Below are 24,841 nucleotides of genomic sequence, written 5' to 3'. Positions count from 1 at the left end.
GGCCTTCACCCCAAGAAGATTCTCCTGTCTATTTGGTGGGATATGACCGGTATTGTTTATTATGAACTTCTGGAACCAAACCAGACGATAACTGCTGATTATTATTCCCATCAACTATCAAACCTGAATGAGGCACTTAAAAAAATCGACCGCATCCACCACACTCTCCGGATATTGCACCTTGTAATTAGAACCTTTTCCGTGGACTTCAATTCCATATGAGTAACAAGAACTACTCGTCAAAAGAAGCTATAAAAAGGGATATCGAAGAGTATTTTGGCTCCAAGGACAAACAATTTTTTGAGCACTGAATTAAAAATTTCACCTTTAGGACATTGTAAATAATGATGGAAAATATATTATTGATTAATAAATACTTTAAACATATTTTTTATTAATTTGACAACCACCTTTGAAAAAACGCACGAACTTATGGACTGACCTGATAAAAAAGCCGTTCGAGAAAAAATTCGCAGAAATCCCCTTAGAAAGCAGAAAATAATGTCAAGGGAAATTCAAGAATAATTAGAGATGATCTTCACATTAAAGCCTCCCGTCGCTCAACAGCTCATCTTTTCACAACGCGCTTCAAGAAAATTATATTCGACAGATGCAAGCAGCTTCTTCGGTAGCTCGCAGTCAACGGCCATGAACATTTTTTTTCGTGGATGAAAAAATTTTCACTGGTGGAGAAGTTTTTAATAAGTAAAACCTTAAAATCTATGCTAAAACTTCTAAAGACGCACAAAATGGTGTTCCAAGGGTTCAGCGTGACCAACGTAATGGTTTGGTGAACAGTGTCTTGTAAAGGCGCTACAACTCTTCATTTCTGCGAAAATTGGGTTCTGCCGTTCAAGAAGCATCTTGCACGTCACCAAACGTCTCTCGATATCCCTCCCCTTCAATTGATGTGGCACTCAGTTACCTGCTTTCTGGATCATTCCCATCGCGTGCGAACGTTTACCGACGGTTGATCTGTCAACATCCAACTCTTTATACAGGGCCCGCCATCTATCGTTACGGATTTGAACTAGGTATTATTTGAAGAATGGTAACACTTAGCTGTCATCTGATTTGACAGAAAATTAGTTTTATTCCTCCGCTGAACGAAAATGGTTGTGTATACAAGATGGCGCTACTTGCCACACAGCGAATGCTACGATCAATCTTTTGCGCACTGTCTTCGAAGATCGCATTATCAGCCGAAATTCTGATATCGTTTGGCCGCCTCAGAGCTGCGATTTGACGCCGTTGGATCATTATCTTTGGGGTGCCGTCAAAGACCAGTGTTATGCCAACAAACCTGCAACAATTGATGCACTGAAGACCAACATACGCGATGTCATAGCTGAAATACAGCCGCATACAATCGAAAATGTGTTGAAAAATTGGACCGATCGTATGGGATGGTGCATGGCTAGCCGAGGCAGCCATATGAATGAAGTTGTGTTCCATCATTAACCGGAAGGATTGTACTTCAAAATAAAAAAAAACAGTTTGGAAAAATATTGAGTCGTTTCTTTTTTATAGCATTTTTAATTCCGTAAAGTTATATGGCGGACCCTATATATATATTATCAAGGTTTCGACATGCGTCTTCATCCAATAATAGTAATTGGGTATCATCGCATTTTCGAAATTTCGGTGTCCCTTCGCGATCTTTCTCACTCTCCTCGAAATTGCCACTTTGAAGCGTCGAGTCCACTCTTTATAAGCTGTATTCGATGGAGCGTGATTACCGTAAATATTGATCAATATACGACACATTTGAGCTGCACTTTTCTATAAAAGGAAATAATGTAGCATGACTTCCCGCAAATGCTATTTTTTCGGGACGAACGTAGACATTTTTGACATCAGATGAAAAAAGATCTTTACACTTCAAACCAATGTCAGCTACTGCGATTGAGACCTCTTATATGCACCTTCAAAGCATCAGTATATTACTAGAGTGAATACAAAAATAGTATCAGCAGCGCTATCTCTTTTACGAGGGCGCAAATTTAATCCCATACTCAATTTTTTTGAAACCTTTACATTTTGAAATTCTATTTTACTTTAAATAAAAATTATTTAATACGGTTTTTTTTGTTTTTAATATAATAAACATAATAGAAGGATACTTGTTGCGCATACAGCTGTAATTGTAATTTTGAAACTAGTACAATTGCACTCGCTCGCGACCTAGTAGACTCTTTCCGTCAATTCCCAGTTCATGAACTACAATCTTTGCCGAGTACCTTTGGGGGCGTCCATAAATTACGTGAGATGTTTAAGGGGGGGAGGGGGTCGAGTCCAATCTCATCTAATCTTACGTTGGAGAGAGGGGGGGTCTCGGCAAATATCACGCAATTTTTTTTGTGATTGAAACAAAAAAAATTATACTATTTTGGTCCATTATCCAGATTGTACATGCTTAAGAATGATTAAGATCATTCACTAATTCGTTCGAAAGAAAATAATTTCATTCATACTTCGACGTTATATGTACATTACTACTGTCAAACCACCATATTTGTTTTATACCAAATAGCTCAATTTAATCTGAATTTACGGTACAGTGTAGCCCGTCGTTTGTTTTCGCGCCACTATCAGCCGAACGCGCGACTCGATGAACAAGAGCGTACGAGCTGAGTGGCAGCGACACACGGACAGGTTCCAACCTTCTTTGTTTATTCTTGTAAATGTTTTACTCGACTCAGTTCATGCTCTTACTAATTTAAAATGAGCTATCAAGATTTTTATAACGCATACGTCAAAAGATACGTCTATAAGGCGAAGAAGTCCTGTCACGGCGATGTGATAAAATTATGGAATACTGCGAAGCAAAAATTCCCGAAGAAAGAAGAGTTAATACATCGCATTAAACATGAGATTGAACGGCTTCTTAGGGAATCCACTGAGAGAAAAGTTCGGTGTACTTTAGCATTCCTTCAAAAGGTGGGTTAAATATATATTTTTTTAAGAAAATACTTTTTTTTATATAAAGTTTATTGTTACAATTAATAGCATAAAAAAACTGAAACAGTGAAATTCTTGATAAAATATGCTAAAATCATAACTACAAAATATTAGCGCGGTCATTTCCTTCACTGTTTTCACATAACTCAAAATCAGCTTCTTGTGATCAGCGCTGATGAGGATGAAGTTATGTCGAACACTACACCATCTAACGTACGTCCCACTCCAGCACAAGATACTATGAAGAAACAGAATGCTAAGCTGCATATGGAGCTTGACCTAAGTGCTGCAGCGCACGCCGGAGTGATCTGCATATGATTCTTCACGACCGTTTTCTGCCACCTCCATACCCTATCACTCAGGTTGATGGACATTTGACAATTTCGGACTTTAAAGAACATGACGCAAAGTCATTCGCTCCATTTTGAATACGCCTACCGATTCAACCGCTGAATGCCTTCATCAGCACGCCTTATGATCTCTATTGCCCAAGTATACGTGATAATTTAGAGAAAAGATGCTGCAGTACATGCAGTATTTACTTTGCATCTATCACAAGAGCTGCAGAGCACAGGCGAGCAGCTCACATTGCACCAGCTAAGCAAGCGCGTATGTTCCGCCAAGTGCGACCCTCACGGATTGTCACAAGACGAGCTAATGAGTTAGTGTGCGCAGGCGTCAACGGCTTAGAGTGATTCTCCATGGACTGAATTAGAGTAGATATTCTTTTTTGAATCGCAGTAGTTACGATTTACGTCTTCTATTGTTAAATTTTTATTACACTTATAACTCATATATTATAACAGCAATATTGATTACTAGTCTTATCTAATTGTAAATAAAAGCACGAAGCAAATTTTTTTTTTCTCTTTTTACAATAACAATCCAACGCGCTTACATAAGAAACCCACATTTTGAAAAATCTCTCGTGAGATTAGGGGATGGGGGAGGGGGTTGAATAAAATCTCACGAAATCTCACCAGGGGGGGAGGGAGGTATAGAAAATTAAAAAAAACACCTCACGTAATTTATGGACGCCCCCTTTGCACTATAGGGAGCATATAAATAGGTATGAGTATGCGTGTGAGCTTACCAACTTGTCAGCTCGTAATATGCAAGACAAGTTAGATTGGTTTTTTTTACTTTGATGTGGTTTTGGTTATTTTCCTTCTTTACCTTCACTAAAACTTATTTTATTTCATTATTTTCTTTGGTTCCTTTAAACAGTAGCATCGTCTCTGACGCAGGTAACGCACACACGTGGCTGCACGTTTGCGTATGCCCTTACTATTACCGCTAGCAACTACACACATGGGTTTTCCAAAGCAAATAGCCTGCAGATATTTGAGCTATTGAAAATGTGCGTGTGGGAGTGTGTGCGAAAGCGAATATTTGTTGAAAATTTAGACAAAGCTTTACGTCAGGTTTTGTTTTTTGAACGATGTAGAATATCAAATATTTGCATTTCGCATTTTTTGTTCCTTTGTATACCCACGCACAGTTCTACACAAGGATATTACAAATTTGTTAACATAACGGTTACTGGTAAAAACAAAAACATAAAGAAGTCTAAATAGATATAGTAGATATATACACCAATCAGACTCAAAATGATGAGAGAAGTTGACTAAGTCATGTCTGTCTGTCCGTCCGTGCTCACGATAACTCGATCAACAATTAATATATTTCAAACAAATTTGGTACACTATTACCCTTTGTCGAAGGTGTTTGGTAATGAAAATAGGCGAAATTGGTCGCTTTGATATATTATTTGGATTGAACATAAATGTTATTAAAATTGTTAATTTTCAAAAAAACTCTAAAACTGTTATATCAGGTCAGTCCATACGTTCGTGCGTTTTTTAAAGGTGGTTTTAAAATTAACAAAGAAGATGTTTAAAGTATTTATTAATCAATAATATATTTTCCTTCATTATTTACAATGTCTTCCCAACGTTTAGCCACATTTTTAATTCCCTGCTGGAGCCTAAATACGCTTCGATATCCCTTTTTAACACACTTTTGTTAGGACGGGTTGTATGTATGTATGTAATGGAATCTTTGAGCTTAATTTTCACTGGCTTCTAAAAATCTGATCGACTTGAAATTTTGCACACCTATCAAGGACCGATGACAATGCAATGATTTGATAAAAGCTTTCCATTATCCTTATTAGGATTGCCAGGATTAATATTTTCTTGTTTTTACTGTGGGCAAAAAGTAAGGTGAATTTGGTTGTAAAATGAAAAATCTTTATTTATTCTTGTAAATCAGTTTCTCAGGCTCCCTCCACGAAATAGGTTCTTCATCCCGATTACTTCTTTATCACGGCCGATAACTGCATAGCTTTAGACTCACAGTCGATAAGAAAGGAATTAAATATAACACGAATATATCGAATCATTTATTCACTGACTGCAATGATAACAATAATTTTCATTCATAGTAAAAAAAAAAATAATTTAGAAAAACTAAAAAACACGTTTTTTTGCTAATCGAACTAAAAAGTAGAAAATAAAAAATAGTTAAAAAAACTAAAAAACACGCTTTAATTGCTAATCCAACTAAAATGTAGAAAATAAATTTTAATGACAAAGGGACCTATAATGAAGTAATAGCAAATCGAACGATCAGTCATAGTCAACTACCTCAGAATAAAATTATAACAAAAATTAAGATACAAATATTATAGAATAATTAACACACTTTTATTAGCTCGGGTTGTATGTATGTATGTAACGGAATCTTTCAGCTTAATTTTCACTGGCTTCTAAAAATCTGATCGACTTGGAATTTTGCACACCTATCAAGGACCGATGACAATGCAATAATTTGATAAAAGTTTTCCATTATCCTTATTAGGATTGCCAGGATTAATATTTTCTTTTTTTAAACACACTTTTATTACCTCGGGGTGTATGCATGAATGAATGTAACGGAATTTTTGAGCTTTTTGAGGATGGGATTCAAGTCCACGGAAAAGGTGATAATCACAAGGTGCAATATCCGGAGAGTATGGTAGATGCGGCATTAGCTCCCATCCGAGCTTGTTCAGCTTGCCTAATGTTTGCCTTGCGGTATGAGGTCTTGCGTTGTCGTGGTGAAACAAAACTTTGCGTCTATTGACTAAAGACGGTCGATTTTTTTTAAATGCCTCATTCCGTTTCTATAGCTGATGGAAATAATAAACAGCAGTTATCGACAGACAGGAGAATCTTCTTGGGGTGAAGGCTATCTCTAGGGGTCGGTTCTGGTGTGTCATCTTTATCTAACCATTTGCGTTTACGAACAGGATTATTGTAAAGAACCCATTTTTCATCAGCAGTAACGATACGGTTCAAAAAACTTTAATTTTCAAACCGTTGCAGCAGCAAAGAACACACATTCACCCTCTGCTGAAGGCTGGCGACGGAAAGTCTATGCGGAACCCATTTTCCCAGCTTTGAAACCTTTCCCAACTGAACCAGGTGCCTGTGAACTGCTCCATGCGATGAATTTAACCTCTGAGCTATCATATCGACCGTCAAATTTGGCACGAGCAAGGCGTCGGAGTCAAAGACTTCAGGACGACCAGCGCGCGGGGCATCCTCCACGTCGCAGTTACTACTTCGGAATTTTGAAAACCACTTTTGCGCAGTCCTTACACTCAGGGTATCCTCTCCGTGAACAGTGTTTATTTCTGCAGCAGCACTTGTTGCATTTTTACCACTTAAAAAAAAAAAAATACAAAGTATACCTCTTATACCATTTTATTTTTTAACAACACGTGCTTCTATCCACTACTAAAATCACTTGTTGAGTGCACAATATATCAAAGAAAATATAAATAGTTCCGTTATATTCCGCGAATACTTTTTTGTATGCAAAAATCGTACAAAAGTGAAATTATGGGTAAAATACGCACGAACTTATGGACTGACCTGATACCTCTTTTATATTATTATTATTTACTCCATACCCCTTTAGGAGCTTAAGTATTCGGCTAAAATTCGGCGAACATTTTTATTTCTAGTCATATGTAAGTCTCAGTTCAACGATTTTCTAGTTGCATTGCGAATAGTCCTTTGCCACGTTATCAGTGGTCTGCCTCTTCTTTTCGTTCCTTTCGGGTGCCAAGATGGCATGCAGTATTTCATCATGAGGTTTTGACAGAGTATACCCTATTCATCCATATTTTTTCTTCTTGTAATTCTCCAGAACCCCTCTCTTTTTATTACACTTGGCCACCATATCTTGAGTATATTACGCGGATACATATTTATAAACGCTTCCAGTTTTTCGTTCGTGGTCGATGCTAAAAATTTTAAACTTTGTACAAGTTTCGAAAAGTTTATTCATAAACATAATTTCCAACAAGAACAACGCAATAATTCCAGCTACACTTTAATATTTCAATACCATAAAATAAATATGGGCCTCAGCTTCAGCGATAACCTCTTCATTCAAGCGACATTTCTTATCGATGAGCATTTTTTTAGGTCTGCGAACAGCCAGTAATCGACGAGAATTAAATCTGGTGGGTGTTGCGAGTAATTCGAATCCTTTCATTATTGTTTCCGATGGAGCGGAGTCTACAAAACACTTTTCAAGCCATAGCTTTGCTTGAACAACATTTTTCAAAAAGCTTTGTAAAATGAACACACGACATTCTTTTCGATCCATTGTTTTGAATAGAATATCATGAAATTTTAGCTGCAGTTTTTTTAAGGTAACTACTAACTGAGTGCTAATCTATGTGCCAGATATGTGTTAGGTCCGGCTTTTTCAGCCCATGTGTTATTTCGAAGCCTATCTAACGCGCCACGGGGTTTATTTATTCGGTCACTTTTGTCACTTTTTGCGCCACCGTCTATGGAGATTATACTTCCCAAATATTAAGAACTGTCAAAGTCAACCAAAGTATCTTCTCCAATTGTAAACAACGCGGCATTGCTAGTTTTTATACGCATAGATTCCGTCTTTTTAATATTAATTTTGAGTCCTGCTTTTGTGGGCTCTGGCTGAAGCAAGTTTAATTTCATTTCCATATGTTGATATGAACGCGAGAGTAAAATAGCGTCGACTGCATACGCCAGATCTTCAAGACTGGTGTTTACTCTCTATTGATGGATTGCCCATACCTGCTCAATTCATTTAATGTTCACTCAAGAAAATCTATATTTTTACTATTTTTTGCCTATTGTACTAAAACTATGGTAGGAAAAAAGTGGAGAAAAAATAGTTCAAGCTTGAATTTAACGATATTATTCTTCCTGCCGATTGACATATTAGTCAATTCAGTTGAGTGTGCTATAGCTTAATATATGGGTGTATAAAAAAATATGTATTGAACTACCTTCAGTAGAACATATTTTCTTCATTAAATGGGACATTTCGGAATAAAAATTCATGTATTCTAGTATAAATGTACACAAAAATTTCATCGTTTTTTTTGAAGATCAATCATTTGATGAGATGAGAATGATTTATTTAAGATCCAGGCTAATGACTCTATAAGATAACTATAAGTGCAAATTTTAAGCCATACCACTAAGAACTCATTATCAGCAATTAATGTCAGTACCGTTTTTAAATATTCGTAAGTGCCAGCAACAACTCCCCAAATGAGGCAAGGCACAGAATTCAAGCTGCTAGGCTTACAGACAAAATTTAATGATTTTTTCATGAGAGCTCTCTGTTAGTGCGATTGAACTGCATGGTTTGCCTCTTCTAGGGAAAGAATATCAAGAGCTCATAATAAATTTGTTGGAAGAACACGGACTATGTCTCACAGGGTTCTTCCTAAAATTTGTTGTTGTAAAACTTCTACTAGCCGTGTAAATTGCACAAAGAGTTCTTCGTAGATTTTAAATATTTTAATATAAATTTTATCTTTCTTTCGAATTTGCGTTTTGTTGGGCTCTTCATCACCTAGATTTTTTTTAACTGCTAGCATTTTGCGAAAGAAAAACTCATACAAATAAAGAAACATACATACATATGTTTGTTTGTTCTAAGGACAGTTCAAAATTTGTTGTAGTGTTCATCAATGGACAATACAAGAAGTGTATGTATTCGAAGTGTCTCCAAGAGGCCATTTTATATATTTTATTAAAACAAGATTCTATGAGCGCCTCTTGATGAACTAAATAAGGGTCTAAAATGAACTTTTACTCGCTTTATTAGTAAAACCACAGAAAAATCCCAAATAATGTTTGAATTTTTGTACTCGAGTGCGGTATAACCACACCTGACACACTTTCACACCAACTAACAGAATCTCGCATGTATCCCAGGAAGAGTAAAATGTTGACACTTGCCCTCCAAATATAAAGTGAGGAATGCCCGTTAAAAATAATATCTTTTGCATAGAAGAATGTTAGAATACAAGATTTCGCCTAAAAAGGCCGTGACGTCAGTACAGAAAAAGAAACAAACAAATCGGCAAAGTAAGCGAAATTGAGTGGAAAGCCGATAACATAGAAGAAATTGTGCAAACACAGATCTGAATATATATACATGCATTTGTTTATATTTTATTCTGATGGCACTCAATTGCCAAATTCGCCAAAAATAAAGTAGCGGCTTTCGGAAGGCCCCCCCTTCTATACAGTATTCTGTGCGTCGTGGTTTGCATTATGGCGACTTGTTTAAACCAATGACTCTCACAAGGCATCACCACGCCGTTTGAAATTCTGGAATGTTTAGTTTAATACCGTCTTTTTCCGAAAATAAGACAACCTCCGAAAATAAGACAACCCCCGAAAATAAGCCGTATTGTGATTTTCGGAAATTTTTTTTTAAATAAGGCATCCCCCGAAAATAGTCTTTAGTTAAAATATTGTGACAAAAAAGGTTCGTATTCGTAAAATGAGTATAAAACGAACGAGCTATTCGGTTGAATACAAAAAGGGGATCGTGGAAGACTCCAGGGTTGTAAATCTTCTAGCATTCTGTAAAGAGAAGATGCTGGATCCCCCTTCTTCTTCTTCTTCTTAATTGGCGCTATAACAGCTTACGCGATTTTGGCCGAGTTTAACAAAGCGCGACAGTCGTTTCTTTCTCGTGCTAACCGGCGCCAGTTGGACACACGAAGTGAAGCCAAGTCCTTCTCCACCTGATCTTTCCAACGCAGAGGATGTCTTCCTATTCCTCTGCTACCACCAGCTGGTACCGCTGGATCTCCCTATGGTTCGTAAATGGCGTGTAGACTACTATTGTCTGTGCCAACTGGTGAACCAAGGCAATGAGAAAAAACGCAGAGCAAGATTAGGACAGCAGCCGTTATTTTCTGAGTTGGACGATTGCATCTGGGAATGGACTGCAGGTAGGAGAGCAATGGCTTTGGTTGTGCGCAGGACTGATATTCAATTAATTGCCCTTGAAATAGCAATTCAACTGGTTGGACAACTTCATTAAACGATATGAACTGGCATCGATTTTTTCAAATACCAACTCTCCAACATGATTGTTATGGATGAGACCGCGGTATTCCTAGGCCAAGGAGCTCAAACGACAGTGTACAAGGCTTCTTCGTCAATTTACGTTGGTGATTCGTCTAGATAGCAAGACAGTATCGCCATTTTTAATCGCTAAAGGTAAAAAAGAGCAGATTCAACATGTTTTAGGAATTTATGTCAATGAAAGTGAGAAAACCTGCCGCACTCAAGCAATTATAGGAAAGTGGGTTGATTTGATGCTGCCACCACTGTTGAGGGGCTAGAATAAAGGTTTAGTAGTTTGGGATTTAGCCAGTACTCACCGCGCTTAAGGCATAAAAAACTGAAAGGAAGATTGATCAAATAATGATTCCGACAGGAATGACTGGTTACCTCCAGACACTTGACATTGCAATAAACAAGCCCATCAAAGATTATTTGCGGATGGAAATCAATGAATATATTGAAAACAGAATGCTGAGAAATTATCGATGTAATTTTGTAAAATCAGGCTCAAGGATTGGGTAGAAAATTCATGGAAAAAAATAACTGATGGTGGCTTAGACAAGAAGTATTAATTTAACGATAATATGTAGCAAGACATGAGAGTTTCGGACCAATGATTCAACAGGAAATGGATTTGGAAGAAAATCTGAATATAATTCAGAATTTTGTTTATCACGATCTTCCAGAAGAAGATGGCATGACTGTAATTGAATAGATTTAAATTTCTGTATTCGAAGTAAAATAAATATTAAATTAAAAATATATAAATATACTTTTATTTTTGCCGTCTCCCAAAAATAAGCACTAGAAGAAAAGCACAAAAAAAAGAAAGTTATAAGTAAATAAGTTATTTTCGGAAAAAGACGGTATGTGCATTATACTCAGAGGTACTCGTTTTACGGCGGAGGAACAAATTTCAACATAAACAATTTCAATAAATTCAACCATTCGATTAAGCCACTGACGTCAACTTTTCATTATGTATGTATGCCCAAAAACGCAATCAAAGCTTTTTTTTTCTAATCTTTTCCATAGCACCTTTACCTCTCATTTTTACTACTTACCCAGTCCATAGCACGAATTCGACATTGTCACCTTGCCGCGATTTCATTGCTTTCGCCGCCGACTCAATTAGACTCCAAGGACTGTCGCAAAAGTAATCACCAAAGCGACCCGGTGAACGAATGGAAGCGCTTGGCGATTGACCGTCGATGCGCCAGCAACCTGAAAGAAGCGCAAATGGAAAAGGCCGTTTTAGAAATACTTGCTAAGATTATCAACGTACCGGAAAAATAAACAAAGTGCTTTGGCGAATATAAATGTAAAACAAAAACCTAAAAAAGTAAGAAGAGAAGTCTTAGAAAAAATTGGAATAAGCTATACAGGTGTATAGCACTCTTCCCTCTGCCAGATTAAAAAAAAAGAAGTAAATTTAATAAAATTAAAAGCACCAAAAAGTATGGAAGATTTTCGCTGCGGCCACAAAATGAAATTGGAAAGTTGCAAGCATGTAACAACAGACGTATTTTTGCTGACAATGCCGAAAGCTATATGACCGACCATTCATTGTTCTAATGGTTAGCACAATTTTGGTGGGATTTGCTTTACTCCCCGCAGGCACTTCCGTAGCCGCCTCCTTTTCATTTCACACAAATGGGCACCCCAGAATCGGAATGTATGCCACATTGCCCCATTGACCGGCACAACCAAACTCACAAAGGAAAATAAGCAATAAGAAATAAAAACTAATACAACTGAACCAAATGCAGGCAGGTTACGTGTAATTCGTGCATGAGAGGCCAAATAATATGAAAGAGAAGGGAACAATGAAAAGCGCAAAGTGCTGTTTGGCATTTGCAATAGAAATAAAATTTTAATTTGATTGAAACAATAACAATTTACAAACGCAAATAAGTGCTTGAGCTCTGCAGGACATTCTGGTGCCAAAATGAAAGTGAAAGGTGTTGGCATTTGCGGAAACTGGCAGTTAAGTAGATGACTTAATTTTGCTTCAAGTTAAAATAGCAACTTCCACGAACATTTTACTTTGAGAATTACAAGTGCCCTTCACTTCTTTATTCGGAAATATTTAATTGGCATTTGGTGAAAGCACATTTTTTAATGTGCAGAATTCTAATTTTAAAATGAAAACTAAAGCTGCAAATTTCATAACTGCATCTTATAAAATAAAGTCCCAAAATATGTACATAACACATGGGCCGAAAAGTCCCGGGCCTAAGAAAGAAAATAGGGTTTTTTTTGTTCAAAATTAGCTTTTTTCATCTACCTATGTAATTTCCATCAAGAACAACGCAATCATTCCAACGCGGCTCTAACATTTCAATAACACTTTAGTAGAACGATTTATCTTTTGCCTCAAAAACGACCTCAGTTTCAGTGATAACCTCTTCATTCGAGCAAAATTTCTGACCGGCGAGAATTTTTTTTATGTCTGCAAATAGCCAGTAGTCGCTGGGAGCAAAATTCGTAGTCAAAAAATCACGTAGTTTTGCACTGCTCAGAATCATTAGCACGTTCTTGGTTTTGATCAACAGTGAAAAATGCGGCACCCACTTTGAACAGAGCTTTTTCATAGTCAAATGATCAATCAATATATAGCCAACCCGTTCTTTTGATATCTTTACGATGTCTGCTAACTGATGGAGAAGAGGTCGAGCCAAGGAGCACCAGGAGATTTGGTGGCTCCTAAAACACTCAGGCTAAAAAGCCCATTGTAACTGATGGAACTTCACTTTTTGATCTTTCGAAACGATTTTGTTGACTTTTTGACTTTTTATGGCGTTACCGCTTCATCTGAACGCTTACAGCGTTGTGCCGTGTTTCTACGACCACATTTAAAGCCAGCAAACTATTGTTGTTTCTGATGGAGCTGAGCCCCCATAACACTTTTCATGCCATTTCTTTGCTTGAACGATATTTTTCTCCATGAAGAAGTAGTGTAGAATTAAAACTCGAAATTCTTTTTGATCCTTTTTTTTAAGATAACGGAAGTAGCGTCTCTTTTAGCACAATAACTCACGAACTGATAAATGAATATTATGAAATTTTAGCAGTGTTACTTTTAAGGGACTTTTCAGCCCTATTTGATTTTGAAGCTTATTTTTCTCGGAAGATTTTTTCAACACAAGTTGGATAAACTTAAAAAAGAGCCAAAAATTTGACCATTATAATATCATTGGAAAAGATGCGTTTCCGTGTCCCAATCGACTCTAAGTGAAGTCCGAGAATCGGCGGTTGAGATTTTTGAGACACATTTATGTCCAAAGTGAATAATGTACGTGATGCTGATGGAATTTGTGTGATGCTTGCTACATAACAAATGCCTTAATTTTAAAATGTTCTCAATCCTAAAGAAAGAAGTAGCAACAGCAGGAGTTGTCCTCAGTTCAGCGATAGCGCAAAAGCTAATACCTTGACCTCAACCCAATACCTAGCATTAGAATCAGCTGCAAGGTGATAACTAAATTTTTTAGAACTTCAAATAATTTTAATAAAAAAAGAAGCAGGGAAGAGAGAAATACGACCCAGACAGAACTTTATATTTATACAAATTTTAGTAAACTTTAGTTCGAGCCGCCAGTTAACTTTTACGAAACTTATAGGCAACTAGAGTTGTAGCTTGCAAAGGGTGTCCGGGGGTATAATTAAATTTTAAATTTAACGTTTATCCCGCTTAGCCGTATAACCGCTTAGCGAATGAGTGAGAAGAAGATTGCGTTAACTTCGTTATTCGTGCGGGTTAGTTAGTCACGTTGTCGCAGTGAACGGGTGAACAATTTGCGTTTGCAATCGAAATGTATTTCAATGCCAATGACTCGTGTGCAACGCCGTAGATAATTTTCACGTTAAAATATTCGACGCTTCAGGTGCAAAGAATCCGGGCAACAAGTTGGATGGCAAATAGGCAGCGGCTGTGACCCAGCTACAAAAATTATTGTTCATAAAATATTAAGGACGAATTTTAGACTTCATGCCTTCATTGAATTAAGAAAAATTGCTGTTATTGGTCACCTAAAGGACAAAACCTACTATTGAAAAAGTAAGAGCCACTTTACGGTCCCGAAGTGATGGTTTGGTGTGTATTGTCAAGCAGTGAAATAATTGAAGAATATTTTTTGAAAACCGTCGAGGACAAACAATTTCTGTGGATGGTGTCTCTTATCGGCGCATGCTGAACGATTATTTTCTGCCAATAATGAGAAACCACTCTTCCTTCAATAGACACACATGGTTTCAGCAAGATGGCGCCACATCGCTCACAGCCAGAGAAACCGTGGTGATACTGCGCGATTGCTTCCCTAACAAACTGATAAGCCGTTTCGGTCCACGGATTACCAGATTTGGCCTTCAGCTTTAGTGAAAAAAGAAATTGAGCGGAATACAACGAATGCTATAGACTGTGTTGATTTTTTTCGTATATCACCAACATAAATTTTAGTATTTTTGTAAACAAACCACTGGCATGATTCTGGTTACATCAGCCGATTCTTTTAAATTTGCTGAGAGCCATGAGAGACTGTGGGGATGTCTCACAAGTTGAGTCTTCGAAAGTCTACACTATAAGGAAATATCGTTCGCGAGGTTATCCCGACATCACTTGTCCAACGATTGGCATAGAGTATAGAGGCCAGATTTCTAGATGTATCCGACGATCAATAATTAAAACAAAAAAAAAACTGTTTCCTACTCTTTGTGAAAGTGATTGAATTTGGCAAATTTTTTATCATTAACAATATTTTGTGAATTAAGCTTTTAATTATTAATTCTGCCACCTGTATACCTTCCTCACCCTGTACAAACAGTGCATCTGAAACAATAACTGTGTGGCGATTATAAGTCGTTTAACGATTACTAGGTTGTTCAATAAGTTTTGCGGTTCGATAAGAAAGGGTGTTGCCACTAGCAGACATTTTTTTTAATAAGTTGGTACACTCTTCATATGAGCGTATGTAAATTTTCATTTCAATCTATCAGTCGACGCGCCACAGTATTTTCTACACTGGAAAAAATCAAGTATAGTACAATGATTGAATTTTTATTTTTGGGAGGTTTAAAAGTAAAGAAAATTTCTGAACGAATGTTCTATACTTTGAACTTTGATGAATTTTTAAAACAATCCACGTCAAGAACATCCAAAAACAGCAGCAATACCAGAAATCTGAGAAAATATAGAGGAAATCATTTTCGGAGATCGTCGAGTGTGACTGAAAGGCATTTAATAAAAGGTCTAATTTGACTGAAGTATTGGGTTTCAGAGAGCTGTGTGCACAATGGTTGCCGCATTCGCTAACATTTAGAGCGTTTGATATTGCCACCATTATAATCGTGCTTTCGCAGCCCGATAAAGTCAATGAAATAGGGCTCGCAGGCGCTTTAAATGCGTTTTTAATAATGCCGGACAAACGCACAGAAAGTATTCTAAAGTTTCCTAAACATCCTCTCTGCATTTCCTGCATTTGTCCATGTTTGCAATCCCTATCTGGTACGCATGTGTAGCTAATAGATTATGACCTGCCAGCATACCTACGATAGTTCTGCAGTCCTTTCGCGAGAGCGTAAGTATAAACTGAGTCAGTTTTTTGTCGTTAGTTCTACACATAACTTTTGCTGTTTCGCATGTGGTCAGATTAGTCTACCTAGCTTACACTAGTTTTTTGATGTAGTCATCCATTTCGTTGTATACTGTATTTAGCGGTTTTAGTATATCGTTCTATTGTTCAAAAGGTAGTCTAACAGCACTTTTTGCTATCTCATCTACTATTTCGTTCCCCACAATGCCTTTCTGGCCAGGCACCCAATAGATGTGCATCCTTCTGTTTGCGGATAGACTTTCTATGGCCTTCCTGTTTCTTGCAACATTTTTGGACTTGATACAATATGAGCTTATTGCTTTTATTGCTGCTTGATTGTCCACGTATATATTAATTATTGAGTTCTTCCAAAAACTTCCGCTTGGAAAATACTGCTCTGGTCTGGCAGCTTGATAAGCTGCCTAATATCTAGTTTTGCCCGCTCTCACTCCGAAGCTTTAGAGCCGTCTGTGTAGATATGAAAAGTCATGCGGCCAGACTTCATGCCTTTGTGCCATCCATCATTTTAAATTGTAGTACGAAAGCTTATCTCCTAATTAAATTACGGAGTCATGTAGTCTGTGGAACCTGAAATCCTTTTTCCTATTGAGCTATGTTCGAAGGTTCTACAAGTCCAGCAGCCACTAACCTCCTCGCAGATTTCGCTGCCAGATTTTTCGCCATAAGGTCAATAGGCGACATGCTGAGTATCATTTCCAGCGCCGCCGTTGGGGTGGTTTTCATCGCTCCTGATATGCACAGAGCAGCGAGTCGTTGACTCCTATCCAGTGGCATTAAGTATGTAAGTTTTTTTGTCGCAGCCCACCATACCAAGGCCCCATACAGCAATATCGGCCTAACTACTGCATCAGAGAGGGTGATAGACCCCAAGTAACGCCCAGCATTTTTTACATGCATACAGCGCCGTACAGCTTATTAAAAAAAATAAAGATATTGTGGAAGAAAATATTTCCCCCATTTTTGTTAGAAACTACTCCTTCATTATTGGCTTTTATCACAAATATAGCATATGGCATTCCGCTTAATGCTGACTGTTTCTGCCTTTACACGTTAAATAAATTTTCAATGCAAATCATTTATTTGGTCACATGCTTCTAATTTGTGAAAATTTTTGTAGAAGTATCCGTAAGTTTTTAGTCCCAGGCCCGAATTTTCTCTCGACGGCCCTGATTCTATTACACTTCCCCGTTCATCCACAAATATCTTCTTGATAATAAACGGTTTCCCAATAACAGGTGTTAGGTGTTAAACTGGAGAGATGATTAACGATTTTTTATGGCCGCAATTGGATGGTATTGATCTGGACAACGTTTATTTTCAACAAGACGGGGCTACGTGCCACACAAGCAACGAAACCATTGATCATTTACGGAAAAAGTTTCCGTACCGTGTTATCTCTCGAAGAGGTGATCACAATTGGCCACTGAGATCTTATGATTTTACACCTTGTAACTTTTTCTTGGGGCCATGTGAAAGAGAAGGTCTACGCCAACAGCTCAGGGTCGATTCAAGACCTCAAAGATGGAATTCGTGAGGACATAGAGTAGCCACTATGGAATTCGGTTATGAAAAATTTCATGAAAAGGATAGGAAAGAAAGGATATTTTCCTGTAAGCATACCACGTCCACGCTTTCATTTGCCTGATGTTATTTTTCAGTATTAACGGCATACCTTCCTCTTTATAATGAAATAAGCATCCGATCGTTTATATTAAAAAACAGCATTTTTCTTTGAATATCAAAATAACACCTCTTATTAAATAACTCTGTATATGAAATTTCTCTGTCCTCCAGTTTTGTTATACGAATGATATGCAAAGGTGTCAATGTGAATTTTTCAATGAATGTAAATTTATTTTATAAAGAAAGTTTATAACTTTTATACTCACTGTGCATAACATCTCCTTGCGTCGAGTAAAATGTGTCCAAATGCAAATCTGTGATGTGCCAAAAGTAGCCTGGAACAATAAGAAACAAATAAAATATTTAGGAAAATGCAAGCTAGGCAAATCAGAAGAAATTATGTGACAAGATGTCCACAAGCTGTCCACAAAATACTCTACTACCAAATGTACTTTTCATGGCAAAATAAACTTATATTTGAAATAGAATATTAAATTTTAATGCGGTTAAACGAGCACTTGACCCAACGCTGAGACTTCACAACTACACATGCACATGTACATGTATGGCGGCAAGCAACCATCTCAAAGTAAAATAATTTAAAATATCACTCAACGTCAGAGCGGACATTTAAGGCCACAAGGCGACAAGCTGAAAAGAAATCAAGACAATACGGACTCGGAAATAAACGAAGAATAAAAGTTGAAGCGAGTGGAATAAAATTGGTGGGAAGGTTGATGTGTACATGTATGTACATACGAGTGTAGTCACAAAAAAGTATATGTGTAAGAGTATTTATGTGTATATATTTATATGGAAGCAGATCAGCAGCTTTGGGAATACCAAGCTGCGTATGTGTATATGTATGTGGGTTAAGTTGGGATATTGAGCAGAGCTTCCATGAATTTGTACTCCTACATACATATGCACTTATTTAGATATGTGTACATGGGTATGTATAAGTATGTATTTATATGTACATATTTGTGTGTCCGCATTGACAAATGATACAAGCGTATTACAATTTGTAAGCGACAGTTAAACAAGCTGCATTGATATGAGCATGAGAAACCTGCTCAGTGAGAATAGGCTACGTATATGCAAGTGTACGTATGTTTACTTACATTCTTGGCAACCGTAAAGGACTAGCAGCAACTAAGCATAGAAGCTGTAGAGCAGTGACAACAAATAAGCCCATTACAATTATAGCTATCAGCGTCACCGGGGACACACTTCACATTGGAGCTGCGCTTGGCATTCATTTCATTTCTATTCTTGCTGGCAGAGTTGCCACACAATGCCAATGAAAAATAATTGAAAACTTCAAACTGTACATCTCATGCATATTTAATAAATTTAATCAACTTAATATTTGACTTATCCCATTACCTTCACACCTTCGTTAAAGAAAGCATTACATTCTAAAAGATATTTATAACGTGATTTTGCTATTACTACGAATGGTGTATATGAAAGCTTGAGCTTGATTTTATATTTAATTAGAAAAATGCTGCAAAAGGCCACTTTCGGCTCTATTTTAATTTTAGCTCTTAAAAGGTAACGTTAATTTTCTTTTTTGAATATAATCTTTTGTCTTTGACGTACTGCTCCTTGTTTTCGATTTTTTGTACGCAACGTTACTTTTAAACTTAAAAAGAAAGAACATTATGAATATATATCAAAGTGAGTTCTTAAGTGAGGTGTATTTACAAAATAGCTGAGATTATGTTGGTGATATAAGAAAAGATCAACCAATGACACTTTGTTGTCGGCTGAACAACGACTGATTGGACGAGTTTGCGAATGGGTGTGAAATTATTGTGGAGAATTCAGCTACTGAATTCCCAAGTGACGTAGCAGCCAAAGTTCCCCTCACAATTTTCCTTTTCACCATAGCTAAATTGCAAACCTGGTAATCTTTCATCTTTGAAGAAAAAAATAAGTGTCCAATATAAGAGAAAATTTAAATAAATAGCCTTCAAAAGTGAAGAAATTTTTGAGAATGAGATGGAATACAAAAATATGCTTGTAAAAATAAAACGTCTGGTGAGCTTATATTGACGATTTCTCTTTATCATCTTACAAAGAGTTAGTCCTTGTTAAAAGCTATAAATGGGATAAACTTAAAGGTTTTGAAACGCCTTTTGGTCAAAAAGTTTGAACGATCTGATGTTACCGGGCCATTTAACCGATTACATTGAAATATAATATTTGGTAATATACAGATGACATTTGACTTCAACAAGGCGCCTCTACTTGACCCATACCCAAACCTACATTCGATAATTTGCCCATTGTCTTCGAAAATCGAAATGGTGGTGTCAATAGGTCGCTTATTTAGAACTGGAGAATTACTTCCATTAACCTATTTTTTATGGGGCGCCATTAACACTAGATTTACCAGCTGTTTGAATGTACTTATTGTACTTGTATGTACTTATGTACTTACAGTCAACAGGACTGGTATTTAAAATACGTGCTTAGCGAGGTTTCCATTCTTTATTTACCTTAAAAAATTGGTCTTTCCTCTCGGCCGTGTTTTTAACCCTTATTTGCTGATATTACATATCACGGACATCACATTTTTTAAATAACGCCATTCATTAAAGGTTGGCGATACAGCATAAATTTTTTAGACCATTTGCATTATTTAGACCAAAGATATTGCTTCGACCAATTTTATTGCCGACACCAAATATATTTTTTTTATTTATTTATTTGTTATCTATAATTAAAATTACAAAATAACTTTTTAGCACAAGCTACCAAGGCTATCGGCTCAAATATATTATTTTGACCAAATATATTGTTTGGGCTAAGGTTTGTTATATGCGATTTTTGATGTTTCGTTGTCAATTTATGTCGATATATGTATATCAATTATCGGGGCTAACGTATGGATGACTTCTCCCATTATTTTGAACAATTTTATATTATACTTTCAGTATGAGCGAAAATAATTTCAGAAATAAGTGCATATGTTTTAGATAGACCAACTGATTAAGAAACAAAGTAGAATGGGTACAAAATGTTTCCTCTTGCAAATGAATCGTAAAAGTTTGAGTGAGAGAGAAGTCCAACATCACAAAGTATTAAAATATTTCGAAAGTTTACTATTCTAAGGGGAAATAGAAACCTACCTGCAGAATAAAATATATTAAAAAGAAAACAGTGCGTGTAGCGTAGTACACATAACAGAAGTGAAACTTAAGGGCAGACAAAGAAAGACGGAGAGACCCGACAGAGAATGAGAGAGAGAGAGATAGAGAGAAAGAAAGAATATATATCTAAATAAATTCACAACATTTGTAGAAAATACAAATAGGAAAAATTTACAAAAAATGGATAGGGGTCGACCGGTGTAGGTAAACGCCGAACACAAACCGTGGCAACAAGGCGCACTACTCCGAATGCTTATCACCCGCACAAACGCAGCGATGTCAGGACCGCAGCAACGGCACAAATTACCGTAAGGCAATGGATATCACTTTATAGTGCGCACAAGCACTAGTCAGGAAACGGAAACAAGCGCCAAAAAGTAGGCACAAAAAAAAAAAAACGGCAAAAAAATTGGAACCAAAAAACGCTCCAAACAGTAGGCACCAAAGAAATATAACACCAAAAAGTAGGCCCCAAAAATATATTTCCTACAAGTTTGCACCAACAAACAAGCGCCAAAAAGTAGGCAGTGTTATTTCTCACTAGAAATTAGCAACCACCAGGAACAACTCAAGAAAAATAGCCTAAAGCGCATCTAAGATATATATAAGGTATAGTCTCTCTCCTTCTCCCCTACGTTATATCTTTTTTCTCTCTCGCGGAACGAAAATGCTCAAAACGTTGTATGACCTTGAAATTTTACTCTCCATTCTCGCTCGTCCATTGACGCCTAAGAAATTTCACCTCAAAAAACTAAATTTCGGACTTTTTCCGGAAGGTTGCCTGGTCCGTGAACCGCTAATCCACTCTGAAGGAATTTCACAGAGTAAGGTGGTTTTATGACGTAGTTTATTATTATTATAATTTTTTTTTTCACACATGAACCTGTGCCTATGTATGTGTTCTACAGTTACTTGCAAATTTTCATTTTTAATTTCAATTGCCAAATTTGCTTTACACCTAAAACGTGATTTCTCGGCTTTTTGTTATTAAAACTTATTAAAATGAAATGGGCGGGGCTAAATTTTGGCAATGGCAATAAAAGTAAAGACTTCCAGTACAGCCATACAGTCTATTCGTGCTTTCCTTAAATTCCGCTCCAATTTTTTCTTCCATCTGTGCAATCCTGCATTTTAACATTCTTGAGATCGCAAGATTGCTGAAAAACCCGGACAAATAAAAAATAAAGCAAAAAGGGAAAGTGACAACTTCGAGCGAAATCGGCGATCAAAACTCTAAGTTTCGGAAATTTCCTACAAAAAAAACACCATTAAATTTCGAAGGACTCAATTCAGGTCTTACTTAAAAAACCTGTCAAAATCTTTGCCCAAATTTTGAACTTGCACAATGCAATTGAAATAAGTAAAGTGGCCAAATTCAGTCAGAGCTTTATGTACTCGCGCATATCTCAATAAAATTTAATTTGGACTGGTTATCTGGCATTTTGGAATAAAACAAAACTCAGATACAATGAAAGTTTTAGCTTATATTATCGGGCAGACGGCCAGGACAAGGAGTCTTCTGTTTTTAGACAAGGGGTATGCTAAATAACAAAAACGATTAATAAAACTTTAATAAAGAGCTCTGCCTACGAGTTCTAATTTTTCACTAAGTATTTCCTACTTCAGATAATTTAAAAAAAATCATGGAAACTATTCTGCAAATTATTTCAAATACTATCCAAAAAGTCGGGTAGCGGGTAGGCTCAAAAGATAGTAGACATACAGAAGAAAAGTTTTAAATAATCTTTGAAATCAAATAACTCAAAAATGGTTCAGATTTGGCGTTATGCCATATCACCAAATCCATCAGAAATTATTTGAATAATAATGGCTTCTGACTTTCCAGGTGCATCTGTAAATGTAAAGGATGGGCCATAAAAAAGGACGGTTGATATCCAAAACAGAACAAAAATTATTTTTCGGGGTATATTATTAGTTTGTTCGAAGGAGCAAACTTTCCCATTATTTATGGAACACGATTTCTATGCCAATCATGAATTAAAAATTTACCTTCGCGTTTTTATTGCGTTTATAAAATTTGCTCTGCAGATGGCGAAATGTTTTTGATTGTTTTCGAAAGTGAAGTCTTAAAATAAAACGGATCTACTGTATTAGTAGCAGAAGTAGGCGTTGGGTTTGTGCATGACTACCCTTTGGGAGCGCGTAGGCTCAAATCTACGTGTATGAAATGGCAAAATGATAGAAAAGTTTTTATAATAGAGGTCGCCCCTCGGCAGACATTGGCAAACATCAAAGTGTATTTCTGCCAAGAAAGAGCTATTCATAAAAAAACATTTGTCGCTCGGACTTCGCTTAAAACGAAGGGTTCCTCCATTTGTTGAACAACATCAAGACGCATGCCACATATAGGAGGAGGAGCTCGTCCAAGCACCTGACAGAAGTGTACGCGATAATTATTTATTTATTTTTATTTTGACAACGCTGAAGCTACCAATTATCTCAGTTCAATCTATGGGGTAGTGGGTTTTTTTATCTAAATAAGGTGAGTAAAATAATATTTACCAGAAGGGGCAAATTGAGCTTTAAATATATCATTGCTGCAAAAAACAACCTTGTATCAGACCACAGGTTAATATCTCTTTAAAAAATTAAATAGTGATATGCGATTATCACATTTGTTGGAAAAAAGTATACATCATCTTCTTCCGATTTTCATAACACTGCATGTGAACGTATAAAGAAATGTATCAAAAGTAAAAAACAAAAATCATGAATGAATAAATAACCTTTTAAATTGCCGAAATCAGTTGGACAAACTGAAATCAAAATACAAAAAAAAATGCTTAAAATATACCCGCGCTACATGCATCAGACGGTCGTTCTCAACCTAATAAAGTTTCGGGTTTTTTGTATATCTTTAAAAAAATTATGAAAAAACACTATCGCTTAAATCGCTTAATGTGGCAACGCTATCTCAATCGTATTGCAATTCCTCTTTTTAATTACTTCCTTTTTTCGACATCTGTTTGCACATGGTTATACACATTATTTGTTATTGTTTGTGTGTATCTGCGAAAAACTACATAACAACAAAACGATTTCCAAAAAAACTGCATTGCATTTCAACACAAAGTTCTGCAAATGACATCAAATTTCCGGACATGCGATTTGATGTGACTTTAATTGGAAGCGGATATTTTGTCCAACAACACATTGCTTCACAATAAAAACATTAGTAAGTGAACAACAACAAAACAAAAGCAATACTGAAAGAAGTACAGTAGCAGCAAGTAATAAAACGATAAACAAACCGCCAAGTTGACTTTAAATAAAACAGCAGCAGCAGCAGCAAAGACATTCGTGGAACAACTGAACAAATACGCTGAAAAGAAATGCGAAATAACATCAATGTACACACACACATATGCATGTTGCAGAAAGTAAAAGGATGCGAAACTGCCTGAAGCCACTCAACAAAACAAAAAAAAATTAAGAAAATTCGAATGTGCGCAGGGAATGGCAAAAACTCATTGTTTGAAGTTGTCTGCATTATTTCAAAGACTAGCAGATTAAAGCCTTTTCTGGTTTCATCTATGTGTGCATATGTATATGTATGTATGTAAATAGTTCTGAGCTAACGATTTCACTAAACTTCGGTGGTCGTCACTAGTCCTGCGCCAACCCACTTCCCTTGCAATTGCCGAATTTAACGTTAACATTTTCTATTCGTCAGTCACCTCGCTAGTACTGGTAAGCTTACTATTTGATAGCGTCAGCGTACTAATCACGTGGATGGAATTGACATACTCGTGCTATTGCTCCTCACACTTTACTAGATCCAATAAACCTAGTACCCCCACTCAAGTATGATAGATTACAAGGTTTGCCCTTCCGAAGCAAACTTGTGAGAGTGACTTCGGCGGCCACGTCATAGGGGATTTAAGACTAAAGTTCTGCCCGCTCATTCCACAGGTATTCTTACGCTCATCCAATCAGTTGTTGTTTACACGGCAACGATGTAACATTAGTGGAAATAGGCTTGATTTATTTTTCATACCACCAGTACAATTTCAGCTTTGTAGAAAACAAACCGCCTTCA

At 36.6% G+C, this 24,841-nt stretch overlaps 1 protein-coding gene across 1 annotated transcript in view; it reads right to left on the bottom strand.

Moving 5' to 3' along the window:
• Window positions 1-24,841, bottom strand: part of LOC129242022 (uncharacterized) — a 212,284-nt gene that overhangs the window by 174,017 nt on the left and 13,426 nt on the right. The window contains exons 4-5 of the mRNA XM_054878584.1: window positions 17,887-17,955; window positions 11,450-11,609 (exon numbers count right to left, since the gene is read on the bottom strand). Coding sequence (XP_054734559.1) covers window positions 11,450-11,609; window positions 17,887-17,955 — 229 coding nt within the window. The remainder of the gene's footprint in view (window positions 1-11,449; window positions 11,610-17,886; window positions 17,956-24,841) is intronic.

This window comes from Anastrepha obliqua, chromosome 3 (assembly GCF_027943255.1).
Source record: "Anastrepha obliqua isolate idAnaObli1 chromosome 3, idAnaObli1_1.0, whole genome shotgun sequence".
Taxonomy (NCBI): domain Eukaryota; kingdom Metazoa; phylum Arthropoda; class Insecta; order Diptera; family Tephritidae; genus Anastrepha; species Anastrepha obliqua.
Note: the sequence above shows the minus strand (reverse complement) of the source record. Positions and strands in the feature narration are given on the sequence as shown.